The 18,956-nt window shown below is 31.8% G+C and overlaps 1 protein-coding gene across 2 annotated transcripts; it reads left to right on the top strand.

Annotated features, from left to right (window-relative positions):
- The first annotated feature begins 940 nt into the window (after nucleotides 1-940).
- On the top strand, nucleotides 941-18,687 carry LOC109600177 (scavenger receptor class B member 1). 2 transcript variants are annotated; one of them, XM_020016266.2, is made up of 10 exons: nucleotides 941-1,077; nucleotides 2,461-2,532; nucleotides 11,602-11,693; nucleotides 13,702-13,862; nucleotides 14,605-14,746; nucleotides 16,499-16,705; nucleotides 16,762-17,155; nucleotides 17,521-17,642; nucleotides 17,701-17,826; nucleotides 18,044-18,687. In XM_020016266.2, exons 2-10 carry the CDS (start codon nucleotides 2,508-2,510, stop codon nucleotides 18,281-18,283), a joined length of 1,509 nt encoding a protein of 502 aa, XP_019871825.1. In that variant the 5' UTR covers nucleotides 941-1,077; nucleotides 2,461-2,507; the 3' UTR covers nucleotides 18,284-18,687. The 2 variants fall into 2 exon arrangements, with proteins under 2 accessions (XP_019871825.1, XP_019871824.1); XM_020016265.2 differs by lacking the exons at nucleotides 941-1,077; nucleotides 2,461-2,532 and adding exons at nucleotides 5,951-6,101; nucleotides 8,121-8,290.
- The last annotated feature ends 269 nt before the right edge of the window (nucleotides 18,688-18,956 follow it).

The following is an 18,956-nucleotide window of genomic DNA, read 5'->3' as shown; positions in this document are numbered from 1 at the left end:
ATGCGTCTGGACCGGTGGGATATGTTGCAAATTGACGGGCTAGTCAGGAAGGGGGTCGAGGGCAGGGAGTTTTATAGAAATTTCTTGAAGCCCAAGTTGGAAAAGAATTTTCAGGCGGTGCAGAATGTGAAGAAGCTGGTTGGGAGTAAGCAGCTACAACAGCAACCAGAAGACTGATATGAGATACATCATAGGTACCACACAAATATATTTATCATAAATTATTTTTTTAAATATTTATTGAAGAGCGTTTATTTTATATTTTGTTGTTAATATGATTTATACGTCAGTATTCTTATCAGAATCCGTTTATTTTATATTATTTTGTTATTTTAATAAAATATATTTATTAATATTGTTTTTTTATTATTAAGAGTAATATGTTGGCAAAGTTCGTCAAAAAGTTGAATACTTTGTAGTATTAGAAACAAATTAAGTACATTTGGGTATTTTTTCTTAGTTGTGAAACATCCCAAACATTTCAGTCTACAATTAAAACCTCCAAAACAATTTTATATTTGCAAATCAACCAGTTTCCGGCTAAAGTAACCACTTGGATTATTTATTGCCATGTTTATGATTCAATTTAACATATTTTAAAGTGTTATATTGGTAAATTTCATCAAAAACTACACTAGAAACAAATTAATCATTTTCAGGCAGTTGTGAAACGTCCCAAACATTTCAATCCACAATTAAAGCTTCTAAAACGATTTTATGTACAACTCAAGCAGTTTCGGACTGGTTAAACAGTTCTGCGATTGAAATATAATACAATAACCACCTGGAATATTTATTGAGCTAGCCATAAGCAATTTGTAAGGCGATAACTGGCAACGATAAAGACAAGAAAATGAAAGACAGTAAACGTGAAGGCGATAAACAAATATCGGGAATATCGAATGTCGAATGGTTGACTAATGCAAACAAATTGTTCACTGTTGGTTTCAGTGTACGATTGTTATTCGCGACGTTCACTCCGTTCCGCACTTTTCACCTCTTCATTTATTCGTTGTGTGCGGATTTTGTGATTACGCTCCATAACTTTTTTTCAATTTTATTTAGTTTATTTTATGTGTAAGTTTATTATTATTTTTTTAATTTAATTTAATTTAATTATAATTTAGTGGGAGTGTTTGGGAGGAATTTTGCTGAGTTGACTGTCGTTGAAATTGTTGCTTAATTTGGTGTTTTGTTATTTTATTTGAAACTGGGTTGTGTTGTCGTTTGCGACACGTTTCGATTCGATTATTTTATGATTTAATTGCACAAGAAAATTGATTGATTTTCTTTTACAAGACGGCCACAATATTACGAACAAATTTCGTTCGTGTAATTTTCGTTGGAATAAATTAGATTTTGAAAATAGAAACGCTCTGATTATTCATTGATTATATAGTTTTTCTTTTTGTTCCTCGGAATGAATGCGAAAGTTTTGAGTACCTGCTAAATGTCGCCTTGAAATTTACTTAACGCTTAAATCTAAGTAAATATTTTAGAACAGAAAATATTTAATGGTCATAGTACAAAATCTTCTTTGTGTTTAAACTGCCATTAAAATTGTGGCTTTTATTTTTAGAAGCGAAAACGCTTTAACATACAAGTACTAGGAATTATAAAATTTAAAAGTTGTATAATATTTTACGACTGAACAAAAAATTAATTTAAAATTCGTGATGGTGCAGCTACAGTTAAATTAATTTATAATTTATACGTTTTAAATTGTGTCATAAATTATAATAAATTGTAAAAACTTCCTAGATTAAAATTATCGTTAACCTTAAGTTTTTAAAAATATAATAATTTAAGTTAGTTTTTTTATCTAACTGCAAATTGTTAATTAACGATAAAACCGTAGACAATGTTAAGTGTCGTGACAAAGAATACCTAATTATGATCCTGTCTCCACATTTCGATAAAACTAATTACAAAAATATATTTTTTTATTTAAACTGCGTAAATCGAAAATCCTGCAGCGGACTCAGCAGTAATCAGAGTAAATCAATTAATTAGAAGACAGGTATGTAGTTATGACCTTTTCCTTAACCGGTTTGCTCCAGTTTTCCATAAACGTTCACAAAATGTCAATGACAAGTCCGATGAAAGTGACGTTTCAAACGTCAAAATTACGATTTTTCCCAAAAAGTAGAAAAACCGATAAGGTCAGCATCCGAAAAAAAATATATATATATATATATATATATATTGACCGCGTTCCAAAGGCCAAAGTCAAGGTCTGTTCCTGGTCGAAACTAACTGTTCATCAACACAGATTTTGTTTGTGACAACAAAAAAAATCACCTTCCCAAACTGAGCGTTATAATATTTGTTTAGCCGACAATTATGAATAAATTGTTTGGGCACGGTTGCGAAATGTGTGCTGTGTTCAGTAAATAATGCAAATTGATTTGTTCTTGTTTCTTGTTACCTAATTGATTTGTTTTTACGCCTCTTTTACAGTTATGTGAGCGTTTCTTGTGCGTGTGCTATCTGGGTTGCCTGACAGCATGGAGTACAGCAGGAAAAAGTGGTGTAAGTAATTTAATTTTTATTAGTTTTTGATGTAAATTGTTTATTGGTATCGATTTATATTAGTTTTTGTGTTAGTCACAACTGAAAAATGTTATTTAATTTAAATTATCTACATATAATTTATAACAGCCAAGTTTTCTAGTGATATTTGTAGTTATAACTACCATTTTAAGAGTTTGAACACAAATATTTGTTCTAAAAAATGAAGTTTTGAAGTTTTTATTATATTTTCATCTTTTTAATGTTTTATTTAAAGTTTATCAAATATAAAATTAGTGAAAGTGTCATCATGAAATGAATTAAATTTGAAGATCACAATATCTGTGTGTTATATAACTACTTTAAGATTTCTTGAAATTTAATTGTGGTTATAATCATTATTTTAATTATTTTGATGATGATGTTTTATTTGTTCTTAAATGTTAAATATTTAATAACTTGGATTACAGAGAAAAGATTTAAACTTTTTATATTATTTTTATTAATTGTAACCACTTTTCAAAATAACTATTCTAATGATTCTAGCGATAATTTATGTTTTATTTGTGTTAATTATGCAACACATGCAAATCATAAAAAATAACAATAAAATTTACGTTACATCTTAGAAAAAAGCAAATAAATTAATTTTATAATTTTTATTAACCTTTTGTCAGAACAGGAAAATGTTGCATTTATAATGAAGTCAATTAATTACAGATAATAATACTAGCGTGTTAAATATTGAATAAAAACCTAAAACAAACAACGTTAATTAAAAAAATTGATAGTTAAATGTTAATTTATTTAAATGATTCAAACAAATACGACAAATTCTAAAATATCCAAGAATGAAGTTGCGAAACGTTGCAGAAAAAAAAACGAATACCATAATTATATATTGATTGTTAATAATTGAAGAACTATTGAACAATAGAACGATTGTTAATTGTTACGTAAGGAAAATAAATAAGGGAAAAGTTGCATGTTCATGTGTCGCATATAATTATATTTCGTTATGTATGGAAAATTGCATTGATTACCCAAAATTGATTTAGAAACTTTCTATGGCGAACGAACGTTTTGTTGGCGCAACAGGAAAATAATTTTCTCGTCGATTGTTTACAGTTTATTTGGACGTGAACGATAAACAAAACAATTTGACACAATTAAAATATTCCAATTTGCGATAGAGTGCTAAAATATGTGTCATAAATGAGACACGATAGTGGTAATCACTGTTATTCACATTTTTGCGGCTAATTAATCATGTTACATCCATTAATTAATTAATCATCCACGTTGGGAGGTGAGTTAGACGGAATTAGTGGTTAGTGGTCATTTGAGTCGTTCGCTTCCTCCTCGCTACGCCACTGACACCAAACAATTATTATATTATTATGTTGTTGGACGGTGAAACTTTCCCCGAACGCGGACCGGAGAAACCTTCTCAATAATCCCGGTCAATTACGAAACGAATTAGCGAATCATCATCGTTTTCTTCCTACTTCAATTAACCGACGAATCAATCCATCAATCCGCAATTAGTCGCCCCAAACTTACATTAATCACATTTTAATGCGACGCATCAATAACCGATTAAACCCCCCAAAATTTTCAGCACCAAAGTCAGAAAAAAGTATGTCAAAGTCGCCGTTGAAAAAATTTTAAAGTTTCCGATCACGTATGGAACGTGACGAAGTGGTTAAAGATTCGAATTTATATGCACGATATGGACGGATAAAGAAAAAATAAAATGACATGGACCTTTGGTTAGTCCGGTGGTTTAATACGGGTTTCGTACACAAGGACGTGTTCCAAGTTCAAAAGGCACATTAATTTGTTGTTGCTGTTTCGTGTCTATTTCTGGCGTTTTCGTTTTGTTGCTATTCAAATTGTTCTCGCTGAAAATGACAACTTGAATTTATGGAGTTCGTTACGTCTTTCTATTACTTGTTTTTGATGCGGTCAAAGTTTTTCTCAATGTAACTTCTGTAATATCTGTATTTCATGAATTTTATAAAGACCTCTTAAATTTTCTAGTTACAATTGTAGTTATAACTTTTATTTTAACTATTTTAATTTCTATTTTAGCTGTTGACATGAATTAAGATGAATAATTTAATCAGCAGTCAGTTTTTGATAGATTTTATAACAACTGTTCAAAATATCTATAGATTTTCTAGTAATAAATGTGGCTATAACTACTATTTAACTGTTGACCTGAATTAAAATGAATAATTTAATCAGTAGTCAGTTTTTGGTAGATTTTATAAGAACTGTTCAAAATATCTATAGATTTTCTAGTAATAAATGTAGCTATAACTAATTTTTTAACTGTTGACCTTAATTAAAACGAATATTTTAATCAGTAGTCAGTTTTTGGTAGATTTTATAAAAACTGTTCAAAATATCTATAGATTTTCTAGTAATAAATGTAGCTATAACTACTTTTTTAACTGTTGACCTTAATTAAAACGAATATTTTAATCAGTAGTCAGTTTTTTGTAGATTTTATAAGAACTGTTTAAAATATCTATAGATTTTCTAGTAATAAATGTGGCTATAACTACTATTTTAACTGTTGACATGAATATAAATGAATAATTTAGTCAGTAGTTATTTTTTGATAGATTTTATAACAAGTGTTCAAAATATCTAAAGATTTTTTAGTAATAAATGTAGCTATAACTACTTTTTTAACTGTTGACTTTAATTAAAACGAATATTTTAATCAGTAGTCAGTTTTTGGTAGATTTTATAAGAACTGTTCAAAATATCTATAAAGTAATAAATGTAGCTATAACTACTTTTTTAACTGTTGACCTTAATTAAAACGAATATTTTAATCAGTAGTCAGTTTTTTGTAGATTTTATAAGAACTGTTTAAAATATCTATAGATTTTCTAGTAATAAATGTGGCTATAACTACTATTTTAACTGTTGACATGAATATAAATGAATAATTTAGTCAGTAGTTATTTTTTGATAGATTTTATAACAAGTGTTCAAAATATCTAAAGATTTTTTAGTGATAAATATAGCTATAACTACTATTTTAATGGTTGACATGAGTTATAATGAATAATTGAATCAGGAGACATTTTTTTTAATGTCTATAGATTTAGTGACAATATTTTAAAAACTTGAGTGTTAATTTATGTTTTGTTTGAATCGTTTTCCGCAAGCTACGAAAAAGAAAGTTTCAAGCCCACACATTAAAAAAAATTATGTTATATTGTTGCGTTCCAATCAAGGTCTAGTTGGACATAATGATATAATAACGATTCCCCTCATCCGTTCATTCAAAACTTTAAACGGCGACAATTTAATAACGACACAGAAAATAGAAAATAAAAAAAAGCCTCGAGAGGTATTCCATCGGAATACGGTTCTGCGTTGCGTTCGGTACTTCCCCCACCCACGTGCCGTTCGGGTACGAAGAACGCGGAGGGGAGAAAAGTCGATGGTACCGTGTGTTGTTGGCCCCGAACAGTCGCCATCGACGCGCAACAACTTCACATTTTCTTATCGATAAACACACCAACAACCACACCATCCCTTTCGTCGGAAACCCCGAGCCGAGGAGAGTAAGTGTGCTAAGTGTGATGGTACCAGTGTTCGTGCGACGTTTCATGTGAATCCGGTCCGTTGGAATGATCACTAGATTCATTTTGAGTTCTTTAAGTGGGACGGAGTGTTTTTGAGTAAATGGAGCGAGGGGGTGACACATGATTTAGAGATATTGGAGGGTTTGGCAGGTGTGCGGTGGTGGTGAAAGTCGCAGGAAAAAATGCGGAGACGATTGGCCGGACGAATCGTTGGGCGCCTTTCACTGTCGAATTTATATTTATTCATTTGTTGTCACTGCTCTTTTAATTTCTTTCCAATGAAAATTACTTAAATCACTTATAAATTAATGTTTGTTACTTGGAGCACTAGAAAGCTTTTTCTATTTTATTGAGAACCCACATTAAAATGGCAATATCACTAGAATTTATTTCCAGTCACTATAAAATTTCTTTTTGGTACTTAAAGCTATTAAATGAATAAATTATTTTTAAACTATGTCACTATAAAGTCGTTGAAATTATTTGTAATTTATATAATAACTCGTTACAAAAGAGTTGCTTAAAAATGCATTAATCCCAGAACATTTTAAGGAAACTTTCACTATAATATTAATAAAATTTTCATGTTTGAATATGTAAATGTTTAGTTTGCGTTGCAAAATTTCTTTGTTTCAATGACTCAATCGTTTTCTTAAGAGTGACTCATGAAATGTTATAAAGAAAATGTTCTCTCTTGAGAATTTTAACAGTTAGTCACTTTGATAAGGTTACTCATGAAAGACTAATTTTTGAATGAATGACCAATTTTTAACAAAGCAAACTTCAAATTCTTAAACATTTTTTATTTGTTTTATCATATCATTAATTTTAATTAAATGAAATCAGTAAGAAAGAGTAATTTTTACTTAATTTATAACCGCTTTTCAATATTTCTTTGATTTTTCTAGAGAGGAGATAGTTATGACAATTTATTTAAGGTTTATCAAAGATAAAAGTGTGAAAAAATTTGAAATAAAATCAATAATTAAAATTAATTATTTAATAAATTTGTTAATAACTTTCTAGTGATAATTTTAGTTATAACCATTGTTTTAATGACTTTGGTGATAATTAATGTTTTAGTTGTGTATTTATATAAAAAAATGATTCCGAAATTTATAAAAATTATAGAATAAGAAAGTTTCAAGTCCAAATATTTAAAAATTTGCCTTGTAGACTTTTTATTATATTTTTATAGTTCATATTTCAATTAATATTTTATAAATATTTAAAATTATAGAAACATTTTTATAATTGTGATTGATTATTACAAAATAATATATATTTTTGATAAATTTTATATGAACCTTTCAAATATCTTAAGTTTTCTAGTGATAATTGTGGCTATAACTAATATTTTAATGATGACTACTTTTTAATAACTCTCTAGTGATAATTATTATTTATACTTTATTTGTAACACGTGTGGAGATCCAATTACAAACACTGAAGATTTTTTTCTTATTTTGTGGACTTTATTAGTTTATTAACGATTAAAAATTGTTTAATTTGAAAAACAAGCAGTTTAAAGTCCACCAATACTTTTCCAACGTTCAATGTTAAACAAATAACTACTTTAATATTAATTGGCGAGGATAAACAAGTTGTTGTCAATACTTTTTGATCAATTTTACAACTTTTTTTTTTATTATACGACCATTAATTCATTAATTAACCGGCGACCTTAATAAAGGAAGCTTTGCGCAACCTTTACGAAATCAATCGATCAACAATTAAAAGATTTACAATAAAATGGTACGTTTCCTAAAACGATTTGATGCGGATCTTCTTCGTAAAACAATTGACCCGATTGCGCGATCAACATAAACGAATCACCATAATTAACGTCCAGTTTCTGCTTAAAGAAACCATATTATTTTATGTTTTTATTGTTGATCTGTGTCAAAACCTCCAATATTTATGTTAGCTTTCCAACGGACGGGTGTTCCCCTCAACGAACCTTTTATCCGTATCACCAATGTTTGACGGCTTTTCCAGGACGAGTAATCAGTGCAACAGTTATGTCAGTGCAGTAAATTAAGTGGCTCCAGAAAATCAAACTGACCAACGACCCAACGACAAACAAAAATAGTCGAAACGATCCGTCGAGATGAAGGGGAGGGAAAAATTGTGTGCGAAATTGAGCAGCGCCTTTCTCAGAAAATGGTGTAAGTAAAATTGGAGAATTCGGATCGAATCAAAGACAATCAGCAATTGACGCGAGACGACTTTTGTGTCGGGCCGAGAGCATGAAATAATAAATAAAAGAAAGTGGATCGCAGAACTGAATGGAAGTGTGTCTCGTGGATCGAGGAAATTAAGCCGCATTTCAAATGATTTTTTAAGGTCATATCGAATACGAGAATAAAGTTATTACATTTTTTCATTATATTTCGATATATTTTATAAGGACTTCAAAATATCTCATGTTTTCTAGTGATAATATTTAATTACAACTATTATTTTAATGATTTTGATGATGATATTTGCGTCACTTATAGAACTACAACTACAACATATTAAGTAACTTATGAACTAATAAAATAAGAAAGTTTCAGGTCCAAATATTTAAAAATTCGATTAGTTAAATTGATTATTAAAACATAATTTTCATATTTGATCAATTTTATAACAACCCTTTCAAATATCTTAAGTTGTCTAATGATAATGGTAGTTATAATTATCGGTTTAATCACACATCATTGGTGACAATTTGTGGTATTCACAAAAAAAAAAAAAAAAAAAAACGATTGAGAAAGTGTGTCTCGTGTGTCGAGGAAATGAAACCGCAGTTGAAACGATTTTTATAAGGTCGTGCCGAAAATAAAACGAGGTGGAAAAGCGTGGGTGAATTACGGTTGCAGTTTTGCGGGTCATTGTTCCATTCCCAGCCGGGTGTCATAACATTTCCATTGTTTTTTTCCTGCCGTGTCGATTATAATCGTGGGAATTTTCACTCGGCTTTATTTTTTTACTTTATTATTGCAATTTCGTCAATACGTTTCGTAAAACGTTGGAACAACATCAATTAAGTCCATTAATTTGTCAATTTGTCGTACCTATATGTAATATATTTAATAAATGGTGTTTTTAAAACGGACCGTTAATAATTATTAATTACACGTGAACAACTGTAATTTGTTAAACCAGACTGCCGTTCCTGAAAATAATAAACCACAAAAACAGCAGTTACATAAAATAAATAATACATGTAATATTATTTAAAAGAGAAGATGCACAAACCTTGTCGATGAATAATTATAACAATTATCGCCTGTTAATTCACAAGGACGATTATAAAATTAACGTACAAAGGTTAACGTTTATTTCCATGGATGTGAATTTTTGGGCGAAGGTGACAAACTTGAAACGTTCGAAATTCCTTTTTATTATTAACTTATTTTTTTGTATTTACGTTAATTAAATTAGCAGAGGCAGTTTTTTCATTTTCTACAAATACGAGTATAAATAATATTGTTGTGACGTAAGCAGTATACATATTAATGGTAATTAAAATTGTTAACAAGTCACTCTTTGCACTTTGTCCTTGCTGTGGAAATCGTGATTGAAATACACATGTTTCAATTCGTTCAAATTCTAATATTTAAATAAAGAAATTATTAAAAATCGATATTTTCCAACCAATATTTTGTTGTTCCAATTAGAAAATTATGTTTTTATTCAATAGTTAATTGTTATTTCTACTAAATTATTATATGTCCACAATATTTAATTGTTTCAGATGTTCCAGCTAAAAAATTGTATGTTTTTTCAATATTTCATTGCTATTTTTACAAAATTATGTTCTTCATACAATATTTAATTGTTCCAGATAGAAAATTATATTTTTATTCAATTTTTAAGGATTATTTTTACAAAATTATATTTTTTATATAATATTTAGGTGTTCTAGCCAGAAAATTGTATGTTTTTTTTTCAATATTTCATTGCTATTTTTACAAAATTATGTTCTCCATACAATATTTAATTGTTCCAGATAGAAAATTATATTTTTATTCAATTTTTAAGGATTATTTTTACAAAATTATGTTTTTTATACAATATTTAGTTGTTCCAGTTTAGAAAATTGTATGTTTTTTTCAATATTTCATTTCTATTTCTACAAAATTATGTTCTTCATACAATCTTTAATTGTTCCAATTAGAGAACTATATATATATATTTTTTTTAATTTTGTTGTTATTTCTATGAAATTATGTTTTTTATACGGTATTTAATAATTTCTTTCACAAAAGTAGGTTTTTGAAGCAATATTAAATTGGTCTTTTAGTAAAATTATACTTTCCATTCATTATTTAATTGTTCAAATTGAAAAATTACATTTTTACATAATATATAATTATTTAAATTAGAAAATTACGTTTTTTAAGGAATATTCTCTTAAATATATGTTTTTATAGAATATTCAATTACTCTTGATATAAAATTATATTTTTTACGTTGTATTTCAATAAATAATGTTTTTTTTATGTAATACTTTATTTTACAAAACGAAATTGTTGATTCGACAAGATTAAAACTGTTTATTTAAATACAATAGCCACATTCTACAATAACAACAACAATTAATATTAATATAAATAAAAAACACGATAAAGGAAACTAGAGAATCAACGACACAAAACGATAATAAAACAGAGCATCCTCCAATTAACATCCTACAACACCTGTTCATAATTAATCCACGGCACGGTTCAAAATATCCAGGAAGTTTCGTTCAACGAGATGCAACCATTCAAATTCAAGGTGATGCTTTTAAGATCACCAGCAGTTTTTTTCTTTGGATTTTTTGAGAGCAAGGGAAACTGGTCTTCGAGTTGCAAGACTTGATTTTCAATAACACAAGTTTTCCTTGAGATTTTGACACTCAGACTTAAAATAATCCAAAAATTCCTGTCGTCTGTTATTGTTGTTGTTGTTATTGTTAGTGGATCGATCAAGGTCGGGTTCGATTGTGAAAATTTTCGTCAAATCAATCAAATCGGAATGGGCGAAGAGAAAGCACGGACGGATGGTTATTGGACGTGGGGACGTGGGGACGTGGGGACGTGGAGACGTTTGGGAACGGTTTCACGCCTTATGTTCTGCCTTACGTAACGACGATGCATGTTTCACATTAATTTTCACTTTGGGATCTCTCCGGCTTTCGTCTCGCCGACTCCCGATTCAATTATGAATTGTTCTTGCGGAATCCTTCCTGGTCTTCAGCCCCGCCACGACACACTATTCTCATAGTCAGTTATGAAATCGTCGGAGGTTCGTGGCGTTAGATCCGTTCGTTTTTCGAATAGCAGGAGAACGAAATGCTGCGAAACCAGTTTCATAATGGAGACTGAAAATTCCAAACCGCTTTTGCTCACACAAATAATCGCATAATTTATAAACGCCATGCAAAAATGATCCCCTTATAATTGTTAATGTGGAATTGATGTTCTTGTTTTTGTTTTTGCTGTTGCAGGGTTCGTTGTGGCTCTGTCGGTCGGCGTGCTGCTCTTCGGAGTCATCGTACTGATCTTCTTCTCCACATGGGTCAATTTGGTCGTAAATCACGTGAGTAATTAATCAAATCACCGCAATCGCCCAACTTTCTCATTAGCAACATTTATTTCCGGTCACCACCAAAACGTTGTTTTTGTTGTTTTTTAAACAAAATTAGCCGTTTGGAAAGCCGCGGTGGCATCGCAGATAAGTTTAAATTAAATAAATCTCGTTCGCACTTTCAGCCATTATCCGTCTCGATTTAATTAAGCATTCAGAAATTCCTCGAATTGCAAAAGAGCTTACGTCACGTGGAACATATTATTATGTTAAAGTTTGCGAAACGTTATCGGGCGTAATTTGAATTTCTTGCGATTAAACACTCGCAGGAAATCGTTTATCTTGTGCGAATATTAAAATGTTTTGTGTGAGAGGAATTTTATCGATGCCCATTCAATTTGGTCGTTAACAATTTTATTGCCAACATACGTGTCTCCGTTAATGACGTTTTGTTAATTAACTTTAAATGAACCATTTTAAATTTATTAAAAAGTAGAAAGTTTGAAAAATTCCTGATTTCTGGTTTAACATCTGATATAAACTTTAGTAGCAAACTTTTGATTACTTTGCATTTTTCACTAAAAAAAGAACCCTTTTTGTTCTCCAAAAAAGTCCTTACACTTTAATTTTTGTCATAAAGTCTATTTTAACCAATTGAACCAATTAGACTTTTACAGTTATTAATGTCTGTCGTCTTCAAAAACCTATCAATAACTAACGAAGCAAAAGTTTGATCAGCTTGTAGTTTTTTCTAAAAGAAAGAACACACTTTTTTCTCCTAAAGGAACTTTACATTTTTGTTTTTCACTAAAAATTCAAATTTAATTGACCTAATTAGATTTTTCCAGTTATCGATGTCTGTCGTCCTCAATAATCTATCGATAACTCGAAAACCCAAAGTCTGATCAACTTGTGATTTTCACTGAAAGAAAGAACACACTGTTTTTTCTCCTAAGAAGCCTTTACACTCTTGACTTTTACTAAAAATTCTAATTTAATTGGTCTAATTTGATTTTTCCAGTTATCGATGTCTGTCGTCCTCAATAATCTATCGATAACTCGAAAACCCAAAGTCTGATCAACTTGTGGTTTTCACTGAAAGAAAGAACACACTTTTTTCTCCTAAGAAGCCTTTACACTCTTGACTTTTACTAAAAATTCAAATTTAATTGGTCTAATTTGATTTTTCCAGTTATCGATGTCTGTCGTCCTCAATAATCTATCGATAACTCGAAAACCCAAAGTTTGATCAACTTGTGGTTTTCACTAAAAGAAAGAACATATTTTTTTCTTCTAGGAAGCCTTTACACTCTTAACTTTTACTAAAAATTTTTGGCGTTCGCTTGTAGATTGAACACCTATTTATACTGTCTGCTGGAGTAAATGATGGGTGTACGAACACGGGTGGTACACTACAGAAATGCACTTGAGATTGATAGGTTTATTAATCACTGTGATACACATGGAAGCTGATCCAGACGGAGGAGTACGGACGAGAGTTGACTGAGAGTGACTGGGCCGTGATTGAGACGGATCACAGACTGAGAGTGACTGGCCCGTGATTGAGACGGATGACAGACTGAGAGATCGAGTCAGGGCGCTAAGGCTATTTAAAGGGTGTCCAGGCACTTCCACATCTGGTGGTCCTTCGTGGAACACGCACTTTCTAACGCCACACATGTGTGCCTCAAAGGACAGCACTTTCTACATCTGGCAAGTCCTCTCGGTACTCCACATCTGGCGAAGCTTCCCGGAATACAGAGTTCAAAACATCATAAAATGTAACAACGCTAAAGAACCCAGCAAAACACAATTCGAGAAGTTTCCGTGGGGCCTGGGCCCTACAAATTCAAATTTAATCAATCCAATTAGATTTTTCAAACTATCAATGTCTGTTGTCTCCAAAAACCTATTGACTATAACTTGAGAACACAAAGTCTGATCAACTTCCGGTTTTCCTCATAACATACTGTGCATTTTTCCCCACACACCACCACAATAAAATCACATATTTTTCCAGGAAATCACCCTAAAAGACGGGTCAAAGACGTTCGGGTGGTGGGCGAAGCCGCCGGTGGTTCCCACGATCAAGGTCTACATCTACAACGTGACGAACGCCGATGAGTTCCTCAACAACGGCTCGAAGCCGATCGTCGACGAATTGGGGCCGTACGTTTATGTGTGAGTACGCTTTTAAATGGTAGTTTCGGCGAAAGTCGCGGTTTCGCACATGAAAACGGCACCGTTCAAACCGATTATCTAACACGATACGTAAAACGAAACGTGTTATGCAACGAACGCGGAACTTGTGCGTAATCAATCCTGAATTAAGTCTATGTCTTTTAATAATTTTCGTCCCGAATTCCGTTTGCGGCTTTTACGAGTTTGGTAATTGGATTTTGGGTCCTGCAACTTTGACCCAGAATAACTTAATATCTGATAATGGTACAGGAAATGTGTTGACATTTTTGGAAAGCGGCAACATTTAGCAACACGTTGATGTATAATATGTAATATTTGTGGCTGCAACAATTGAGAAATCAGGCAGAAACTGGACAAGGTCACACGGTATAATAAATGTTTTGATGGCGTGTGAAAAGCCGCAAAACGACAATAAAATTTTGATTTGGAAAAAATTTTTATTGAATTCTAGTCACCATAAAATTAAAGGTTCCATTAATTAATTTTTATGTGACGTTAGAAGATTATTGTAGAATTGAGAAATGTGTAGAGATTTATTATCGTCATCACGTGTTCTGTGGCATAATTTCTGTACGTGAACGTCGAGAAATTGAATCGGAAACAAGGCCGCAACAACTTCACCCATAATAATTATTGTGTTGACCGTTCGAGGAAAAAATTCATATAAATTACGGTATAAAATTATGGTAAATTATAAATTAATAATCCTGTGTCGTTTCAGAGAAAAATGGGAGAAGAAAAACATCAAATTCCACGACAACGGAACGGTATCCTTCAACCAGGAGAAGATCTACCACTTCGACGAGAGCCAGTCGGTCGGATCTGAAGACGACGTGGTCGTGGTGCCGAATATTCCGATGCTGGTACGAAATCCAACCGAAAACCTGTTTACTTACCGTTTCATAATCGCCACTTTCACCACGTTTGGCGGACTCGAATCGGGACTGGCAGGTGGAACTAAAAGATGTCGGAGTTTCTGGAGTTTTTTCCCAAAATTTCAGGCTGGACCACTTTTGTTCCACTTTCTCCCCACACTTTAATATGCCACACTTGTTTTAACACCTCTAAAAACTGTGTAAACATTTTAGCTTTCATGTTAATTAAACAACAATTAAAAACTTACCGGGTACTCACGTTCAAACTGTATGGATACAAAAGATAGACTAATCTACCTCTCAGGTTTTTATCGTTTTTAAACTATTTTTAAAACACGTAAACAATAGTGCATATATAATTTTATACATTGCTTTAAATACTCTTATCTTTTTCACCTTTTTTTAGTTATCAATGTCTGTCGTCGTCAAAAACCTATCGATAACTTGAGAACCAAAAGTTTTATCAAATTCTAGTTTTCACTAAAAGAAAGAACATTTTTTTCTCCTAAGAAATCTTTAAACTGTTGTTTTTAGTAAAAAATGAAATTTTATTAACTCAATTAGATTTGTGTAGTTATCAATGTCTGTCGTCGTCAAAAACCTATCAATAACTCGAGAACCAAAAGTGTCATCAAATTGTAATTTTCACTAAAAGGAAAAACATTTTTTTTCTCCCAAAAAGTTCTGAAAGTTTTGTCTTTAATAATAAGTTAAATTTAATTAACTCAATTAGATTTGTTTAGTTATCAATGTTTATCGTCATCAAAAACCTATCGATAATTCGAGAACCAAAAGTGTCATCAAATTGTAATTTTCACTAAAAGGAAAAACATTTTTTTTCTCCCAAAAAGTTCTGAAAGTTTTGTCTTTAGTAATAAGTTAAATTTAATTAACTCAATTAGATTTGTTTAGTTATCAATGTTTATCGTCATCAAAAACCTATCGATAATTCGAGAACCAAAAGTGTCATCAAATTGTAATTTTCACTAAAAGGAAAAACATTTTTTTTCTCCCAAAAAGTTCTGAAACTTTTGTCTTTAGTAATAAATTAAATTTAATTAACTCAATTAGATTTGTTTAGTTATCAATGTTTATCGTCATCAAAAACCTATCGATAATTCGAGAACCAAAAGTGTCATCAAATTATTGTTTTCACTAAAAGAAAGAACACATTTTTTTCTCTTAAAAAGTTCTTAAACTTTTGTTTTTAGTAAAAAATGAAATTTAATTAACTCAATTAGATTTGTGTAGTTATTAATGTCTGTCGTCGTCAAAAACCTATCGATAACTCGAGAACCGAAAGTGTTATCAAATTGTAGTTTTTACTAAAAGGAAGAACACTTTTTTTGTCTCCCAAAAAGTTCTGAAACTTTTGTCTTTAGTAAAAAATTAAATTTAATTAATCCAATTAGAATTGTCCAGTTATCAATGTCTGTCGTCATCAAAAATCTATTGATAACTCGAGAACCAAAGTTTTCATCAAATTGTAATCTTCACTAAAAGAGAGAATACTATTTTTTTTCTTCTTAAAAGCCTTTACACTTTTATTTTTACTAAAAATTCAAATTTAATTGGTCCTATTAGATGTTATATATATTATATATTATTCATATTGGTTTTAAACCTTTACAAAATTAATTTTACCTATTAAAAATTGTTTAAAACACTTATAAATAACATTATTTAATAGTTTACTAGTATTATAATATTATTATTCAATATTCTTCCTAATAATTCCAGAGTGCGACATCCCAGTCGAAGAACGCAGCCAGATTCCTCCGTCTGGCGATGGCCAGCATCATGGACATCCTCAAGATCAAACCGTTCGTCGAAGTGTCCGTCGGCCAGCTGCTCTGGGGCTACGAAGACCCACTCCTCAAGCTAGCCAAAGACGTGGTGCCCAAAGAGCAGAAACTACCTTACGAAGAGTTCGGCCTCATGTACAACGTAAACCAATCCCATTCCAACCCCTTAACGAATTCAAACCACGTTCCGTGTTACAGAAAAACGGCACGTCCAAGGACACGGTGACGATGTTCACGGGCAGCTCGGACATCACAAAGTACGGCCTCATCGACAAGTTCAACGGCATGCCGAACATGTCCCACTACAAGACCGACCAATGCAACAGTCTCCACGGTTCGGACGGTTCGATCTTCCCGCCGCACATGACCAAAAACACGACGGTGCACGTGTACGATAAGGATCTCTGTCGGTTGCTTCCTCTCGTTTTCGACGAAGAGGTGGTGGGCAGCAACGACGTGCCGGCGTTCAGGATGACGCCGCCGAAGAACGTCTTCGACAATCCGGAGGACAATCCGGAGAACGATTGCTACTGTCCCCACGGACCGCCCTGTGCACCCTCAGGGTTCTTCAACGTGTCTTTGTGTCAATATGGTAAAAATTGTTACTCCTTTCTTCGTTTTAGAACGTTTTGGATCATGTTCTAAGAGATGTTCAGACAATTTTAGGTTCTTTTTGATGATATTTAATGTTAATTAGTTTATTTTAAATCATATTCTATCGATTTTACATAATGTTCTACTTGTGTTCATTTATTTTAGAGCATGTTCTATGAATTTGTTTATTTTATATCATATTTTGTCTATTTTCTGTTGTTCTAGATTATTTTCTATCTATTTTAGTATGGTTTAGAACTAGCTCAGTCAATTTTATATAATTTTAGATCAAGTTCTGTCCATTTCTTGTCATTTTGATGTATTACCCTATTAAATCAACACTAACAATTAATTTTCTCGTAGATTCTCCTATTCTGTTGTCCTTCCCGCACTTCTACTTGGCCAACGACAGCTACAGAACCGCAGTTGAAGGAATTTCACCACCAGATCCGGAGAAACACAAGTTCTTCATCGACATTCAACCGGTACGTTTGATTTTGTGACCATTTTCAACTTTGAACACTGATTTTTCTTGTGTTTCAGATGATGGGAACAGCAATGAGGGCGAAAGCTAGAGTACAAATCAATTTGGCCGTCTCCCAAGTCGTTGATATCAAACAAGTGGCAACTTTCCCCGATATTATCTTCCCCATTATGTGGTTTGAAGAAGTATGTGGTTCACACACAACATTACCTTTATTTAATTGATTGAACTGCGCAATGATTAAGCAATTGATAAAAATCTTCCACTCATACATCAAAGTAGCTTTAATGACTTTAAGTTTATTGTATTCACTTACGTAATTAACGATGTTGGAAACCATTAGCCATTTGGAGAACATTAACCTGCGATGCAGACACATTAAGAACGTTCAATTCGTTTCAGGGCCTCGACCAACTCCCCGACGAGATGACCGGATTGATGAAGCTGGCCAGTACGGTGCCGCCGATAGCGAAACTGGTCCTGGTCGTCTGTCTGTTCGTCGTGGGCGCTCTGATGCTGCTGGTGGCCGTTTGGCGGATCGTGAGGGGCGCCAACCGCCTCAACTCGCTGCACCTGGCTCCGGGGCACGTGGGCAAGCCGCCGGGCAAGGACGTGCCCATGGGCAACGTACCCAGAACGTGATCTACTGAACAGCTATTAGGAAAATCTCGTTTTGTTTGTTTTATTTTGATCTGAGTGTTGCTCATCGAACCAAAATTTCGACTGAATGGACTGTTTTGTTTTTTTTTTTTATTATTATTACTATTATTATTGGTTTGTAATTTGATTTAAAAGACAAGGGTGGATTATGTCATCTACGTTCATCGGTTAGGACATTTTTACTTACAATTAGGGATTCATTTTTTCGTTTATTGTTTTATATATTATTTCTTTTTGTGTAAATACGCAACAAGATGAGCTTGTTGTTTTAGAGAAAATTTTATCCGTCCATTTTTTTTTTGTATATTGTCTAGTTAGTCCTGTCAAATTAGGTTTTATACTGGTTATTTGTATTATATTTTTAGTACAATAAATTTTTATAAGAACACGTCTTTTATTATACGATTACCTTGATGCTTTGTCCAAACTTGTGACCCATCTTTATTTAAGTCGATTAATTTTGCAATATTTCGTGTATTGCACAAACTAGATCATGTTTTAATTTAAAATCTGGAATTCCTTGACACTTTTTTCTAAGTTTAACCTTGAAACATACTCTCTAAAAGCTATAAAATGTCAATTAATACAATAATACACTTAATAACATCTTCAATGTCTACAAACGTAATAGAGCAATTTTTTTATTTATTTAACA

The sequence above is a fragment of the Aethina tumida genome, chromosome 6 (assembly GCF_024364675.1).
Source record: "Aethina tumida isolate Nest 87 chromosome 6, icAetTumi1.1, whole genome shotgun sequence".
NCBI lineage: Eukaryota > Metazoa > Arthropoda > Insecta > Coleoptera > Nitidulidae > Aethina > Aethina tumida.
The sequence above is the reverse complement of the archived record's forward strand: the minus strand, read 5'-3'. Positions and strand labels throughout refer to the sequence as shown.

What these genes read in the sequence shown, in the direction of transcription:
- LOC109600177 (XM_020016265.2), top strand. Translation starts at nt 8,233, where the DNA reads ATGAAGGGGAGGGAAAAATTGTGTGCGAAATTGAGCAGCGCCTTTCTC. An exon ending in TGCCGAATATTCCGATGCTG is followed by an intron (nt 14,747 to 16,498) that starts GTACGAAATCCA and finishes TAATAATTCCAG; the next exon opens with AGTGCGACATCCCAGTCGAA. An exon ending in AGTTCGGCCTCATGTACAAC is followed by an intron (nt 16,706 to 16,761) that starts GTAAACCAATCC and finishes TCCGTGTTACAG; the next exon opens with AAAAACGGCACGTCCAAGGA.